At 38.6% G+C, this 16,356-nt stretch overlaps 1 protein-coding gene across 1 annotated transcript in view; it reads right to left on the bottom strand.

Moving 5' to 3' along the window:
• The window catches only part of LOC102299138, a 178,958-nt gene that overhangs the window by 97,651 nt on the left and 64,951 nt on the right, over nt 1-16,356 (bottom strand). Inside the window, exons 11-12 of the mRNA XM_042220112.1 lie at nt 15,330-15,617; nt 14,721-14,808 (exon numbers count right to left, since the gene is read on the bottom strand). Of these exons, the coding sequence (XP_042076046.1) occupies nt 14,721-14,808; nt 15,330-15,617 (376 nt within the window). The remainder of the gene's footprint in view (nt 1-14,720; nt 14,809-15,329; nt 15,618-16,356) is intronic.

Here is a 16,356-nt window from a genome sequence, read left to right as displayed (position 1 = left end):
CAGACATATTCACACAGGCTGCCCACGGGCCAGATTTCCACAGTGACTTTCAGCCAAAGTCATGGAGCAACATCAGGCTTCGATCTCTCAGCGAGGCGGGTCGTTAGTATATTGAACAGACTCATGATCGTCAAAACATACAAAACAATTCTCCCCTCATTTACCCTTCCTCCTCCTCTTACTCCCAGTTCTGTTTCCTTTTCCTCTCGTGTGTCCACGTCTCCTGCTCTGGCTTCAAATGAAGTTTCACCAATTAAGATAAAGACTGCCACCAGTTTGTGTTTTGTTTTTAACCTTTTAAATCAATTTTTGATTGAAGATAAAAAGAACAAACAATTTAGAATAACTGTTTTCTGTAAATGTCTCAACAACAAACAGCAGAACACAAGTGAAACTTTTCACCTGTTGACACTTTGCAAATCTGATTGGTGTAGTTAAAAACTAGGAGGAGCTGTCACTCCCAACTACACATGGACACTTGTGAAAGTCCACATTTAAGCGCATAAGTGCAGCTTTAATGTAGCACAGGAGCACATTAACATAAACCTTTTCTTATACCTGACTAAGAAGATGTTGTTGCTTAAATCTAACACGCAAGTCAATGCAAAAGTAAGAATTTTGTAAAAATCAAGTTGAGTTGAGTGTTTTCTAAGTCGCCATCTTGGCGCCTTGAACCTGAACAACAACCACGACAGCCACACTATGCAGAAAAGCATCTCTGAATGGATAACACATCAACCTTAAAGCAGATGGGCTCCAACCAGAGGACTCCTGTTAGCTAAAAACACACACGGGCTCGAAAAAACTGGGAGAAAAAGTTTGGAAAGACATTGCCTGGAATGATAAATCTCAATTTCAGCTGCAAGATTTAGATGGCAGAGATTGAGTTTGAACTAAAAGACATGAACCTGCAGCTCCATCCTGCCTTCTGTCAACAGCTCAGGCTGATGATATCGGTGGAATAAGTGGGGGTATTTTCTTGGCACACTTCAGGCCCTTTAGTACCAGTTAGGCATCGTGTAAACACCACAGCCTACCTGAGGTTTATTGCTGTGTACCCATCTTCTGATCACTGCTTCCAGCAGGATAACACACAAAGTTCAAATAAACTCAAACTAGTTTCCTGAAGATCAAAATCAGTTCCAGATGTAAATCCAGTAGAGCACCTTTTCAATGTAATAGAACAGGAGATTCTTATCTTGGATGTGCAGCTGTTGGCACTTCTGGAAGCAAAACTGGGGCACCTAATAAAGTGGCCAATGAATGTATCATTTCTTTTAATGCACAGTTGTCTGCTGTGAAAATAAACATCATCCAAGCCCGATAAATTCTGCTTGACACTCATTAAAATCAGTCAATAAAAATCACGGTGCTTTAAATTCCAAATGTTTCAAACATTTAATTTAAATCATTGACTGGATGAAAGGCGTTGGCAGTAATAAACACAAAGTCTAGAATGTGAATATGTCATTTAGCCTAAACTTCACAAAGCCATTAAAATGATAAAACAAGATGGAGGTAAATCCTGACTGCATTAGCAATAAGGCAGCGCAGCACATTTATTAAGACAGACGTCCCGGTGTAGAAAGAGCTCAGGGCGTAAAGAAGCCGCCTGCTTCCATCCACTCAGTTTGAAAATTCACTCACTAATTTTCTAATCAAAAGAAGAAGCGCGTCTGCCCCCACCTTATTGTTGACGCTCTGAAATAAAACAGTTCACATCTGAGTGACTTAGATAACAATTTCTCCACCAATAGGAGCTCCAGTACATCACAATTCAGTGAAGCAGCACGACATTGAGTGTTTTGTGTTTATGAATCACTGCAAATGCAACCGCAGAATATTTATGAAGTGCTTAATAAACCATCTGTAACAGGGAGCAGGAGGTTATTCCTTTCCACATGTTCCTTTGGATCCTTGGTGAAATGCTACAGGAATGCCATTTCAAACAAATATATATCCTTAGACTAGTCTGAAAAATACAGTAAACAAAGCTTTCTCACTCCCCATCTTTCTGATTATTTCCCACCTTTTCATTCTCACTGCTCGTCTTCATCAGGACCCCTGGACAGGCAGTCGGGAGGTGGTCCGCTCCTTACATATCCAATTATGTCTGCATGTCTCCTCTGTCGATAATGAGTTATCACACTCCACCCTGTTCCATCCAACGTGCTGTTTCCTTTTGTTATTAATGCTGCTTTCAGTTTTTCCCCTGATCTTACTCAGAGACATGAGGATCAGCATCCTTTATTAATCCCAAAGGAAATGATGTGTTCACTTCTTACTGCTCCAAGACAGTGAGAACAGTAACTAACTAAACCACAATAAAGAATACAATATATTACAAATTACAATAGATGACAAAATGGTGGAAATTAAGGTAGATGCATAAACAAGGTAAATGTAAAGTCGATTTAATTGTGAAAACAGGTTGAAGGGATCAAAGAGACATGAAGCTTATATCTGTGCTCATTCCTCAGTCTTTAGAAAATAAAAAGGGCCAGAGTGATGACAACAGGGTTACATTTGACAGTGCAGGAAAGCAGAAGTGATGTGAAACACAGACTGAGCAGCATCTGTCCCTTTTTCTTTAAATTTCATTGATCTTCTGTCATTCAGCCTTTCAGACTGCGATCCAGCTCCACCCCAACTCCACCTCATCCTGGCTAGACTGAGATCCTGGTCCAAGTCTCCATCTGCTTCATCTTTTTTCTACTCGGTTCTGCTTCATCAAAGTCTAATCACCGAATAGTTTATTACTCAATCTCTGTATTTCAATGAATCCTGTTCACTTACTCTAAATGAGCTCTCCTTACTGAAATGGCTTTCACTGAGCAAGGCCGTTCATGTTGAGTTTGAGGCTACTTGTACTGCACAGGCAAAAGCAGGCAGGAAAGGCTTAAAAGCATCAAAGCAAATAAAGTGAAAATTGCAGGTAAAGCAACAGCAGCCAATAAAGCCACTGAAAATATATATTTTTTCATAAGCCTCTGAATGTTTATCTGCACACATGAACACTTTCACCTGTTAGAATTTTAGATATACACTCACCAGGCACTACATTAGGTACATCATAAATCCACTAATCCGCCAACCCAGGCTATTAAGGCACTGGGTCGCCTTGCTGTGGTGAGAAGACAGTGGCCGCACTACCTGCGTATTGCTGCTGACCATGTCCATATCTTTATGACCACACTCGACCCACCGTCTGATCCTTCTTCATGTCATGTAACAAAGCTCACATCATCTCAAACTCGTTATACCCAAATAACCACCTTACTTACCAGATCTCAATCCGACAGGTCACCTTAGGAATGTTGTGGAATGAGAGGTTTGCATTGTGGGTGTGATGCTTCATGTCAGTATGGACCAGAATAGTTGTTGAATCTATGCCATGAAGATTTAATGCAGGTCTGAAGGAAACAGGGTCAAACTCACTACATACAAAGTAAAACCGGTGACGCGGCTGATGAGTGTGTGTTTAATCAGCTATTTCACTTTTTAAACTACTACCTTTTCATTTTGATATGTTCTTTTGACAGCAATTTCAACCACTTATCTACTACATTTAATTAAATAATTTCAAACTGTTCAGGTTGACTCAATTCTTTAATTAAGTTGCCTTCCCTTGTCATTATCAGACCAGTTATTACTTCGAGTACCCCCAGGCTACTGTGAAAGTTCAGAATCCCTTTCCTACAGGTTGTTTAATAAAACCTTATTGTCAATTTCAGGTCAGATTTATAACGACACACGTCATGACAGGACATTTTCCACAGTCTCATCCTGCCTGTTAACAGGGTTTGAGAGCAAACCAGTGACTCCCTTTGAGCAACCAAATGATGACAGCTCAGTGTGTATTTGTATTTTACCATCTACCAAATAATGCAAAAGTGTTTGAGGACAGAAATCTTTGTGATTATGTCTTTCTTTCTGAGTTAATGATTAACTTACTACGATTGTAATAAAAGCATTAAAAAAAATCGAATTCCCACCAGTTTTGCTTCAATAATTCAAAATAAACAATTCTATTTCCAGATTTTCATTACTGCTATAGCCAGACTGTCTGGAGCTCTGGAAGAAGAGCTGACATATTTAAATAGAATATTTGCATTACACCATATTTGTGGGGTGAAACATCAGTTCTGCAGGTTCTGAGTCTGCTGTACTTTAGAAAGTGGGTCTGTACAGCGACTGTAACAACCTCCCTGATGCTGTGGGCCACAGGATCTCCTCATCTCCCTCCCCACAGTCCTTTCTGGCTGCCCCTCATATTCTCTGATGCTTGTTTTGATGTCTGCCCGGCCCAGAGAGCGATCTCATCTGTTAAAGCCTCTCTTTGGTTGCACAAAAAAGTGTGTGTGTGTGTGTTTGCATGTGTGGTTGTAAGAGTGTGTGAAGCATTTCCAAGGACGAGGGAACATCTGCATAGTCCTGTAACCTAAAGTACCGTTTCCACGAATTTCCACAATAGCAAATACTGACTGAATGTTTCTAACCTGAGTTCCCTTCAGACATCATAACCTCATTATGGACATCTTTTGAATAGCAAACCCTGCTGCCAGTTTCAAAATCTGGAAATTCTGCACAGCTCATAATAGAAAGTTGCCCCTAAAAGCATCCTCTACTGAACACAGGACCAAGGTCCTGCTGTGGCACCGATACAAATGAAAGCTCTGACTACAATACCTTTACATTCTTAAAGTGTTACGTTAGATAAGGTAGTATAACAACATCACCCCGTCTTTGATATATCGCAGTTTTGTTATTGAAATGCATCACAGTTATGTTGATGTGTAATATTACTGTATTGCAGCAAAGTGAGGTCTTGCTATTTTGGCATATACACAGCATTATGTGTCCTTTGGTGTTAGTCGTTCCTAGTTGTTACATGTACACACTTGTGAGCTCTTGGCATCATATTTACATGCATGGAGTAGAATTCTTGTTTCAACATGAAGAGACACATTTGAACTTAAACCATGGTCTTTTCTCCAATCTAACCCTAGTTTTTCAGGCCCGACCCTGCACTGCAAGGGAAAATTATAATTATGAGATAAAGTGAAACAAGCTTCCACACCAGACATAAACTGCAGGCCAATTATCTCTTGGCATACAATATTGCCACGACTGGTTCATCACGGCACAGGCAACAAAGGGCATCTTGTATAAATCTCTGCTGATGGCAGCTTTATAGGAGGAAATGACAATATTTTTCACCCAGAGATTAGAATTTGTTGCATATGTTTTAGTTCCCCAAACTTTACCGCTTTCGTCTAATAAACTGTTAAATTCAGGTGAAAAAAAAAGTGCTTGAGATCATAATTATGCTCATCTGTAAACTGAAAACACCGTCAAAGATCCATGACCTATAACTCTGCTGCTGTGACATCTGCATACATGAAGACAGTTGTGTCTTATAATTTTGTCTGACAGACAAAAATAACACTTAAAAAACTAAACTAACAAAATAGGCTTAACAAGAGGTTCTGATCAGATAAGCAGGAGCACAGTGCTGTTTGAAGCATCCCAGTGAATCACAGCACTGTCATCTTTCTCCCGATGACAGTCTGTGTGCAACATACAGCTGGAGCCACATCCATCAACACCAATCCACAGAGCTGATCAAACGTGGCAGGAGAAAAGTGACGGGCATGAAAAGACTCTTAATCGTCTCCTTAAATTGAAGAGAAAAAAAAAAACAAAAAGAAAAGAGAAAAGCCACTATTTGACTTTATAGTTATAGAAGTTACATAAATATATAATCTTCGTCTTGGCAACGCTTTTATTTTTAATGCAGTATAATTATTTAGCATGCCAGACTTTGGTGCCATCCCTTGAACTGCATATTACATGATTAAGATGAAGATCTTCCTTCGTTAAGTTAAAATGTATCCAAATGTTTGTGTTTGCTGAAGGCGAGTCTGAGCTCAGTTTTCCCCAACATGACAATTCACAGCTACACTTAACTGTACTGGGAAGCATGTTCCCCTCTGATATTCACCAGCAGTTACATGTTAGTTGTTCTGTTACTCAGATTGTTCTGCCAAAATGTCACATGGTTCATCGCAGCAAAGTATGAAATATGCCAACAGAAAAAAGCCGTAGATGCAAAGACGTTTCCCTAACTGCAGTCAATGAGGCGTCACATGTGAATAATGTATCAGTGGTATTGTTTTAAATACTATAAATACTTCTGTCTCATCATTATTTTGTTTTTGAATATTCGTATATTAAATATACAAAAATGTTACATAACTATACAATATGTAAGTTTATTCTTCAGTTGAGAGTAAAATATTAAAACTGCACACATACATATAAACTATTAGTTGAACTGAACAAAAGTTCTGACCCAAAGTAGGTCACATTAAAATAAAAAGTATATATCTGACACAGAAACTCCAGCACCAAGACTCATCTAGCACAAACTTACTGTACACAATACTGCTCACATTAAAAAGTGGAAGAGCTTTCCAGAAACTTTCAGCCTTTCAATATTTCCCTTATGGTTTGTTTCATACAGCTACCACTTGTGACAGAGATTGTCTAAAACGCACACATGTGATTTATTAAATTTCTCGAGTCAGAATTTCTCATCTTTGCTCACATGTAATCACACAAACACACTCGTACTGCTGCAGCTATCTATCTATGTATCTATGTATCTATAGATATATATATATATATCTATATAGAGAGAGATAGATATAGAGATATCTATCGATCGATATAGATATATATATAGATATAGATATATAGATATAGAGAGATAGAGAGATAGATAGATAGATAGATAGATAGATAGATAGATAGATAGATAGATAGATAGATAGATTTAAAGATATATAGATATATTTAAAGATATATAGATATATTTAAAGATATATAGATAGATATATAGATAGATATATATAGCATTACACATCTGCATCCACAAATATTGATATTTTATATCAGTTTTTTGCATATTGATGAAAGTCTGTGTCAGATTGTTTTAAAGTGGTTAAACATGAACAAAGCAGCATCATCTGCCCTCTGCTTTGTTACTGCCTACAGCTTAATTTTATCACATAAACAATTTATTAACACATATTTGTGGCGCCTCCTCCCTGTCGTGGTTTGTATCATTCAACTATACAGCAGGTCACATTTTTACGTGGAGGATAAAAACCCTTGTTAAACCTCGACCACAGCACTCCTGGCAAACCTCCTCTCTCCTTGGTCCCCTCTCCTCTGGATGCATTTTAAAAATTGAAACATTCTTCAAGATGGTGCAATGAAATTGATTTCAAGGTCAACGGCAAGAGGACGTGTGACATAATGAGAAAAAGCCTTTGTTCCGGCTTTATGTTTTCCCTGCAAGTCTGCTGGTTTTAGCTTTTACTCAAACCTGGGTTCTTGTTTACTAGTTGTTACAAAAAAATGAAGACTTTATGATCAAATTTTCCTGGACAGAAATAAAATATACATAACAAAACCGATGCAGCAAAAGCATTTACAGTCGATGCATCTGACACTAGAGATTCTCTGACATACAGAGCTGCAGCACATACTGCTGGCTGTCTGGCGACTTGATTCTGTAGAAAGAGAACCGAATATTAATCTTGCATGTTGTCCCTACTCATTACGTACTGAGTGCAGCATAATGCTGTTGAAAACATCCGCTTGTGATCATATTTTTCCCAGATCATCAATAAAAATCAGATTAACAATTTTAATGGACAGTTTGTGTTCCGGCGTGACTCATAAAGTCAACAAAGAGCTGAAAAAAGCTCAACTTGATTTATTTCGTCATGCAGAAATTCATCCTAATCATAAACAAGTGTTGGAAGGTTGTGTTTCCATAGAAATGCGACATTGTTGCCATGCTACAATGCTTGCGAGAGTGATAAAATACTATTTTTGTCCTTAATGGCATAACTGCTGTCCAGTGTCCTGGAGATATCTTCAGAGATACAGACCATCTGAAAATTTTTTTTAATGTTTTTTTAAACAATGCTAGCATATCTATGCAGACTTCTAATCTGAGACTACACACACTAAGTACAAATGATAATAAATGACTATAATATATAACTATATCTCAATTAAGTTTTACATCAGTGTGGATAAGTTGCTTCCTGATGAAGATGGATGGGTGGAGTAAGTGTTGTTGGAAAAGTCAGCTTTACAAACTGAATTTAAAAGGATGTATTATACTTTTTATTCTTCTAACTCCCTTCTGATTGGCTGCCCCTTGTAAACATAAGGCTTGAACAGCAGGTCGGTGAGGCCTACCTGCCAGAGCTGCGTACCTGAAATCACCATAATAAGAGTTTACAAAGAGAAAAACCAGGATCCCAATATTTGCAGCATTGACTTTTTCATACACTGACGTACTTATTTAAATTGATGATGGTCGCCTAACTATGACAGAAAATGAAAAAACACAATAAGGCCACTTTAAATAACAATATTGTAACTGACAGTACATATACACACATAAGTGTGAGTACATGAAGTGCACTGTTACTACCCTTATGGTGTACTTGTCAAAACTGTCAAAAAGATGTCCACCTTTCCCCTTGACATGTCACTATCTGGGCTTTGCAGTGGAAAAAGAGGGACAAACAACAGTCAGTCAGTAGGGAGTGATCCACTGCATGTGTTATGAAGCCATAACATATTTATGGATGATAAATTGTTGGTTTCATTTAATATTTCCCAAACTGTGGGGCAAAGAACCAAAGCAGGTAAAAATATGGAGTGCAACTCCTCTAACAAAGGTTAGCAGTCTTTATTTTCACAACCTGGGTCCTATTTTATTATTAATATTTGATAACAAATGAATTCTTTGCCGGCTTCTTTGTTTGAGTGCATGACAGAAAACAGAAGTGTTTAGTACTGAGAGCATCTCGGAAGAAAATGTGGCAGCTAAATATGCTGTCAACATGAAAAATGCCAGCCATAATTCTGCTATGTGCACAGTTTCCCACGATCAGTTAGGAACACTGTACTCTCCAAATTCAAGCAATGCACAACTACAAAGAGTAACATAATAAAGTAAATGTATCTAAAATGAGACATGGCGAATGAACTAACACCAGCAATTACATCTGGAAATATACGCAGCTTAGCAGTGTTTAGGAAAAGGCTACAATTTTGGCAGATTTCTGTTTTCAGCGTTAGCACCTGATGGTTCAGCCAATACCCTTCAACGCGTTCAGAGGCAACTCTCATTTTCTAAGATGCTCTGTGCACAGTTGATGCTGCCTCTTTGCATCCCATTTCCATCCAACATCTCATTTTTCTTTCCTATTCTGACTTCATCAAGGTCAAATCTCTTGTCACTGACGTCTTCTCTGTCTGTTCTGGGGTCGTACCACTGATGCCCTCACCTCTGGATTTCCACGTGTGGACGTGAAAGTGGTGAGGTCTCAGAATGTGCCACCAACATATGTATTTTTACTGCAATGATCCTAACTGACAGCTCCTCCTCTCGTCATGTAGAATACAGTTCCAATAATATCTGGTGATTTGATGGTCAACATCTGTGATGCATAAGATTATATCATAGATGTGTTCTGACATATTGCCTTACAGTGAGATACACTTATTAGCTGCTATAACCAGTGAATGAATTGATTGCAGTTTGTTCAGCCGTCAAATCTTTTCTTCGATATCAAACAGGATTTCTAGCTAAAAACTGAATTTTTAGAAGCTACATTTAATCTCCAAACAGAACTCCCAAGAACACACGCTAATGAGCATCAACTAGCAGCACAATACTTGTGTAATTGGTCACGAAAGGTGAAGGATCTGATGTGCTTTCTCCTCTCGGTTTTGCAAAAGATCAAAAGGTGGCATTTAAAGAAACGATCTCTTGTTGATAAGCTGCTCGGGACTGGATGAACTAATTATTCTCTATGATCTGTCCTGGAGTGGCTTGCAAAGGCAGCAAAGGCTTCACCTGTAAAGTAGGAGGTGAAGAACTTTCAAGTCTTTTATTCTGTTTGCACCAAACACAAATGACACACACGACTGGAAAAGCAGGTCCCAAAAAATATATCTCACAAAGGGAGGAGAATATTAATACCTTCAAAGCTTTTCCACTGGAGCTTTGACACTGTTTGTGTACTTATAGATTAAGTACTTGTCGCACCTCAGAAAAAAAAGAAATGCGTGGAACCGCCCTAAAATCTCTAAAATGCTGAAAGAAGAAAATTATGAACAAAAATATTAATCCAACTGAGGGATTGTTAACTTTAGGCTGGACTATTCTAATTCGGTTCTATTAGGTCTCTGAAGAGCCTTCAGCCAATCCTCATGTTTAAAATCCTTCATGTTATAGTAAATATAAAAAGCCGAGATGACAGAGGTTCATTCATATCTTTAATACCCCATCAACCATTTTATCCAAGTTCCTCTCAGAGTTCAGGTGTATTTGTGATTCCTTTCTAAATGTGGAAAGAAAGGCAGGTCCTTTAGCAACTAGACTTCTTTCCTGTGGAATCAGCCTAAGCTCACCTATTCACTTGGTGAGCTTTCATTCTGAAATGCATTGAGTGCCACGCTTTTCAGTGTCTAAGGTAGTCTGATAGGGTTCAATAGTTCTCCGCATCTGAAACAGGCACAGACAAAAGTGAAATGATGGTGTCAACACTGACATAAGACATGTAACAGATATGTCTGAGAAGGCTTTTTTGCCTTTATCTAAAATAAAATAGTACGTTAGTGGGTAGAGTCAGAAAAATCACAATAAGGCTAAAATATGTGCAGAAGGAATTCTTGACCGAGCGTCAGGAGTGAGAATGTGTTAGTTTGATCTTAGAGCCCACAGGTCATTTAGAGCCGTGTGTTCAAATATATTAATTTAAAATGAACTTGTCTTTTTTCCTGTAGTGTGTGCCTTGCCTCCCGAGTCTCCCGGCTCCTGTTCTGCAGCGACCTGCTCCAATGTGCACATATTTAGTTTGTTTCTTCTTTACTTTGTTTGCGTTTCCCTCACTTCAGCCATGGAGACAGATGTCTGCCCTCCCTGAATGTGGCTCTGTTGGAGGTGTCCTCATGTTAAAAGGGAATTAGTTCTCTCCAGTATTGTCAGGTGTTGTTGGATTTCTCCCTGTGATATTTTTAAGTTTTTGCCTCAGAGTCTAAAGTACCCACAGTTGACTAATGTTATTGCAAACTAAGAGTATGAATATATATGAATAAAACTGAATTTAACCTATTCAGTAACCTCTGCAATAATGTCTCATTGAAACCCTGTGACTGTAACAACCTCCACATTAAACCTAATATAATATTGTAGGGTGTCATTCCCATGCTAGCTGAATCTAGTTTAAAACTGGCACTTGGTGGGTTCATTAATCTAAATTCATAAGATAAGAAACATAACAATGGAATTTAAAAACTAGTTATGACTAAAATGTCTGCTGCTGGCATCAGAAAAAGGTGAAGAGAGGAAAAAAAGGGGGGGAAAAGACTAAAACAAGCCCGTGATTCAAAGAAATATTACAAAAGTGGCAAAGGACCTCTAATCTATGAGGACAACTTGAAGGTTTCTTCAGATAGAAAGCACTCGAGGTGACTGTGAGCCACAAACATGTCAGTTCAAAGAGAAATTCATGCAGCGGGGCACTAAACGAAGAACTAAATGGAACCATGAACCATTTCTTGTTCTTTTTCTGACATTTTCAATAGCTCTTTAACTTTCAATGCCAACTAGAACCACTAATTCCAAGTAAACACGCACCTGTAGTTGTAATAGTTCAATGTCGCACTGAACTCACTTAACAAAGCAGCCACTTTGTGTAAGGTCCCAAATTTACCTCCTAAGAAGTGCCGTCAAAAGGCAGATTTGATTCATGAACGAGCGCTGATGAGCTTTATTGTTTAACCCTCACGTCATACTTTAAGGAGACAGAGTCACAGATGGGAGATGAGATAATTTAACATAAACTTAATGGCTCCTGATGGAAACTTCTCACTTCTGTCAGCCTCCTGCCAGGTAGGTCAGTAAGTTAACTGGGATTCTGTGTTTTGCTCAAGGGCTCTCCTCTCAGCACGGGGCCGTGAACACACTCGCACCCCCACATTAAGCCAAAGTGAACTAAGCTTGTGGCATTTAAGAGGCCCAAGAAACAAATCAGAAATGAGAATGTGAAATAACCCAAAGAAAAATGAACACAAAAGCAGATCTCAGTTGTGACTGTTTATGAGTGTAGATACTTATTTCCCATCTAGAGACAAAACTATGGACACCACAAACTAACTGTTAGGGTTAAGACTGTGCTGTAGAGTCCACACGTATATAGAACATGCATTTATTCATTAGTATAAAAGAGGGACAATGGACTGATTGCTATACTGTCAAAAAAATTACAGGAACACTTTTTAACACGTCTGAGAGTATAACAACAAATCAAATACATTTGTGGGACGTTGATCTGAGCAAGTAGCAGAGGGAAGTGTTGATCTGTTTTTATTAAATTAACAACACCAGCAGTAGAGGGGCAACGATGAGACAACTCCCAGAACAGAAATGATTTTGCAGGTGGACATTTTTCCCCTTCTCATCTTTTCTGTCTGTTTTTCACTAGTTTTGAAGGTCAGTGTCACTACTGGTAGTGGCACAGGTAGTCCAAGAAGGTGGCCTGAGGGCCTGATGATTTGAATTTTGAATTTGAATTTGATGTCGTGTAGTTAGCCCTGTGTTCACTGCCCAGCACCTTGGAGCTTGACTGGTATTGCCAGCACCAGAAATGGAAAAGAACCCTGAATATGTGTGACAAACATGAAGGGGTCTGAAGGGCAGTCTTACACTGCCTGTAACATTGTTCAGTATGACTGGTTTGTTGCTGGGGCAGGGGGGCATACCCATGGACCACAGCCTTCTGTAGGGTAGATTAGATTAGATTAGATTAGATAGAACTTTATTAATCCCTCGGGTGGGTTCCTCTGGGAAATTCGATTTCCAAAAAAGCACAGCACCGACAGAAGTTACAGAATATTATATATATATATAAACACACACACACACATATATATAAATACAGAGACAATATAAATAAAATATACGAAGGGAATAAATAGAATAAATAGGAATAAAAAATAAAAAATAGGTAGGACACATCTTCATCTCAGCCATATATTTCCTGATACCATTGTTCATATTTTGCACTCTTCCCATTGTAGAGCACTTAATGATATATGGACTGTGTTAACATTTATTTAGTCTTGCTGCCCGATCAACCAATTTATTAAGATCACACAGCCTCACGGATTCTCTCATTACATACTAGAGGTTGCAGGACGTAGAGAGCAGCTTAAAGCATGAATGCAAACACAAACAAATTGAGATGATTATCACTTCAGGTGCTCATCAAATTTTCAGGCTTCATTAACTGGTAAGTGAATGGTAAACAGACTGGTTCCTATATAGCGCTTTTCTACTCTGAGCACTCAAAGCACTTTCCACAACTTGCCTCATTCAACCATTCAGACCCATTCATACAAGCACCTTTCTATGCAAGTGCTTTCTATCTACCATGCACGCACATTCATACACTGATGGATGCATCGGAGCAACATGGGCTTTCTAAATCTAAGCAGGTTGTTTTCTATGTATGTTTTAACCACATTGATTTTTCATGTAATCTATAAATAAAAATAGTCAAATTGTCATTGTAAAGCAGCCACATTCACTGTGTTCACATGCTTTTAGGTCACAAAGTGAAAAAAATATGAATATTACAAAGCAAAAGCTCAGAGTGTTTAGACAACAGCTGTTTCCAACTTATGTTTAATTTACCTGAGTTATTATGAGAATCACTGGTAATAACTAACTTTTCTAACTAATCTAACAAAGTCACCTGATGTGCAGTAGAACTAAAAGACATGATAGTGATAGTGAACATAAACTAGAAATATATCATACTAATTAAGCCTATGCCTGTGATAAAATATTTTCTTTGTGTGTGTGTGTGTGCGTGTGTGTGTGTGCGTGTGCGTGTGTGTGTACTTGCAGAAAAATTACGAGGCTACAATGTCGTCCTTAGTCTAAAGTCTGATTTGATATGTACAAAACTATCTTCCCTATTAGTTGCTTTATTCAAAAATTGATTTTATTGCTGCAGTTATATTCTCCAGGGTTTATGTCTCTGCACAGCCTAAAATGTACTTCTTAGCATACAGTGATTTGAGGCAAAATGACAAACAGGCCAGAAATGACATTTGCAGTACTCAGACCCCAGTCGACCGCAAACCACCCTCAGGTGTTTGGTACTATAATAATGAATCTTTTTAACTTGCAGTACCATATCTTGGAACTAAAACCTTTCTGCAACAGCAGAAGTGATAGCTAGATTTGAAGAAGCCAGTGAAGAAAAGGAGTTTCCCAGATCAAAGCAGAAATCCTTAAGGAGCGCAAAATTGGTGCAAATTGCTGTGGCATGACTTGAAACTCAACCAACCCAGAGCAGTAAAGAGGGAGAGAAAGCATCATTACATGAAAGAAAGTGGAGAGAGAGAGAGAGAGAGAGAGAGGGGAACAGGAAATGTTAATGTGTCTGTATCTGTGTTTGGGATTTGGCTGTTTTGTATTTCTTGTGCTCTCTAGGGTTGAACCTCTAGTAAATACAATGAACTGATTCTAAAATGTATGCAAGGCATGCAATATGTTTTTATAGTGAGTGTGTAAGAGCAGCGTATAGAGACAGGAGGAAGAGTCTTCCTACCTCGTGCAGTTTCACTCTCACTTTGTTGTAGGCTTTCAGCCAGCGAACTTTGGACGGAGAGCAGGGTGGAGGGCCATCTACGAAGAGACTGAGGACCAAGAAGAGATCAGCTTTTGGACACATAGACAAGACCGAAATCAATCAACATAAAATTAAATGTATTCTTGGCTAAATCTGGTCAGCCAGTCATATATTTAGTTTAAAAATAATCCCTGAAAATTTGGCTGTTTTTATTCTGGCTGAACTGGTCTCAATTTAGCCCAGTTTGAGCATCGTTTTGGACACTATGTAGTCTTAATACAGATCCAGCAATCCCATCCAGCAAAACTCATTGAAGACAATGTTGCCAGATATATTGGCTGTCTGAAAGATGAAAGGACATCTAGAAAAGTCATAGCTGTAAAGGGTTTGGTGGTGCCTCTGGAAAGGTCATCTTTTCAACAAGTATTTATTGGGTAGGTTGTCGTCACTACTTTGTTACTAAAAGCCAATAATTCCTACTGGTATCTCACAAACTAAATGCTGTGTACAGTGATGGATATTTTGGTTAGGATTACCAGCTCAATTACTTTGAATATTTTTAAAAATGACAATGCAAGACCCACATACCCATTTGTCTGTCTCTTGTTATCGCAGTTGTCCAAGGTTGGTTTAGGAAGGATGTCTGAAGAGTCCTTTAAATCTTTCTTAGAACCAGGCTCTGGCAGTGCATGCACATCCTTTTCAGCATCGTCCTCTTCTTCCTTGTTCCAGTTGGACGGCTGGTTTTGGAGAGGAGGGCGAGGCTTACTGGGGTGGCAGGACTCTACATGTCGGCGCTCTTCAGGCTCAGAGCTCAGCTGAGAGCTGACTGGGCTGAGGTTGCCTGACGAATCAAAGTGGCTGCTGTCTGGAGGGCTGTAGACAGCAACATCACAATTTAGAATACGGAGGTGATTTAGACAGAAAAATAGTATAAATGTCCAGGTTTTATTCCAAAATCAATATGGAAATCTGCAATTTACAAAATGGTAGTAAGGAACTGATTGATTGTGGACATTTTATTTGCTTTAATACTGAAAAAAAAGTTCAGTTTGCAATGGCAGACATGATTTTGGAATGAAACATTAAAGGATCAAAGGGGAATATAAGGGTCAAAGGATACTCTTTATCATATCACAAAGAATATCACACACAACAAGGAAAACTAAGAGGGTTCAGGAAGATAAGTTGATTAAATACATTTCTGTAACAGTCAGGTCAAGTGAGGTTCCACCAGGATTGCAAAGTTGATGGTCATGACTATGTGACTATCTGCCATCACTGGAAACTTCGTGCATTTTTGGTTGATGTGTCATTTTTATTAATTTTGCAGTCTGCTTCTCCTTGTTCTGCATGTTGCTATCTTTTCTGACACCACCACTCGTTAAAAATTGTGCACAACTTTTAAGAGCATGTGCAAGTTTAAAGCAATGTTGGCATGTTAGTAAAGAAAAAGTTAACCTGTTTAAGTAATAGGGATAAAACTGATAAATCTCATAAGTCATCGACTCAGGGGCTGGAAGACTGAGACTCCTGGCTCTGTGCTTTAACTTGCACGATTTACTTTCTGTTGGGTGTGGGCCAAACCACTTCTCCTTGCTCCTTTTATTCCAGA

The sequence above is a fragment of the Haplochromis burtoni genome, unplaced genomic scaffold, assembly GCF_018398535.1.
Source record: "Haplochromis burtoni strain Fernald_Lab_line unplaced genomic scaffold, NCSU_Asbu1 Contig_43, whole genome shotgun sequence".
Classification (NCBI taxonomy): Eukaryota; Metazoa; Chordata; class Actinopteri; order Cichliformes; family Cichlidae; genus Haplochromis; species Haplochromis burtoni.
This window is presented reverse-complemented; position numbering and strand designations above follow the sequence as displayed.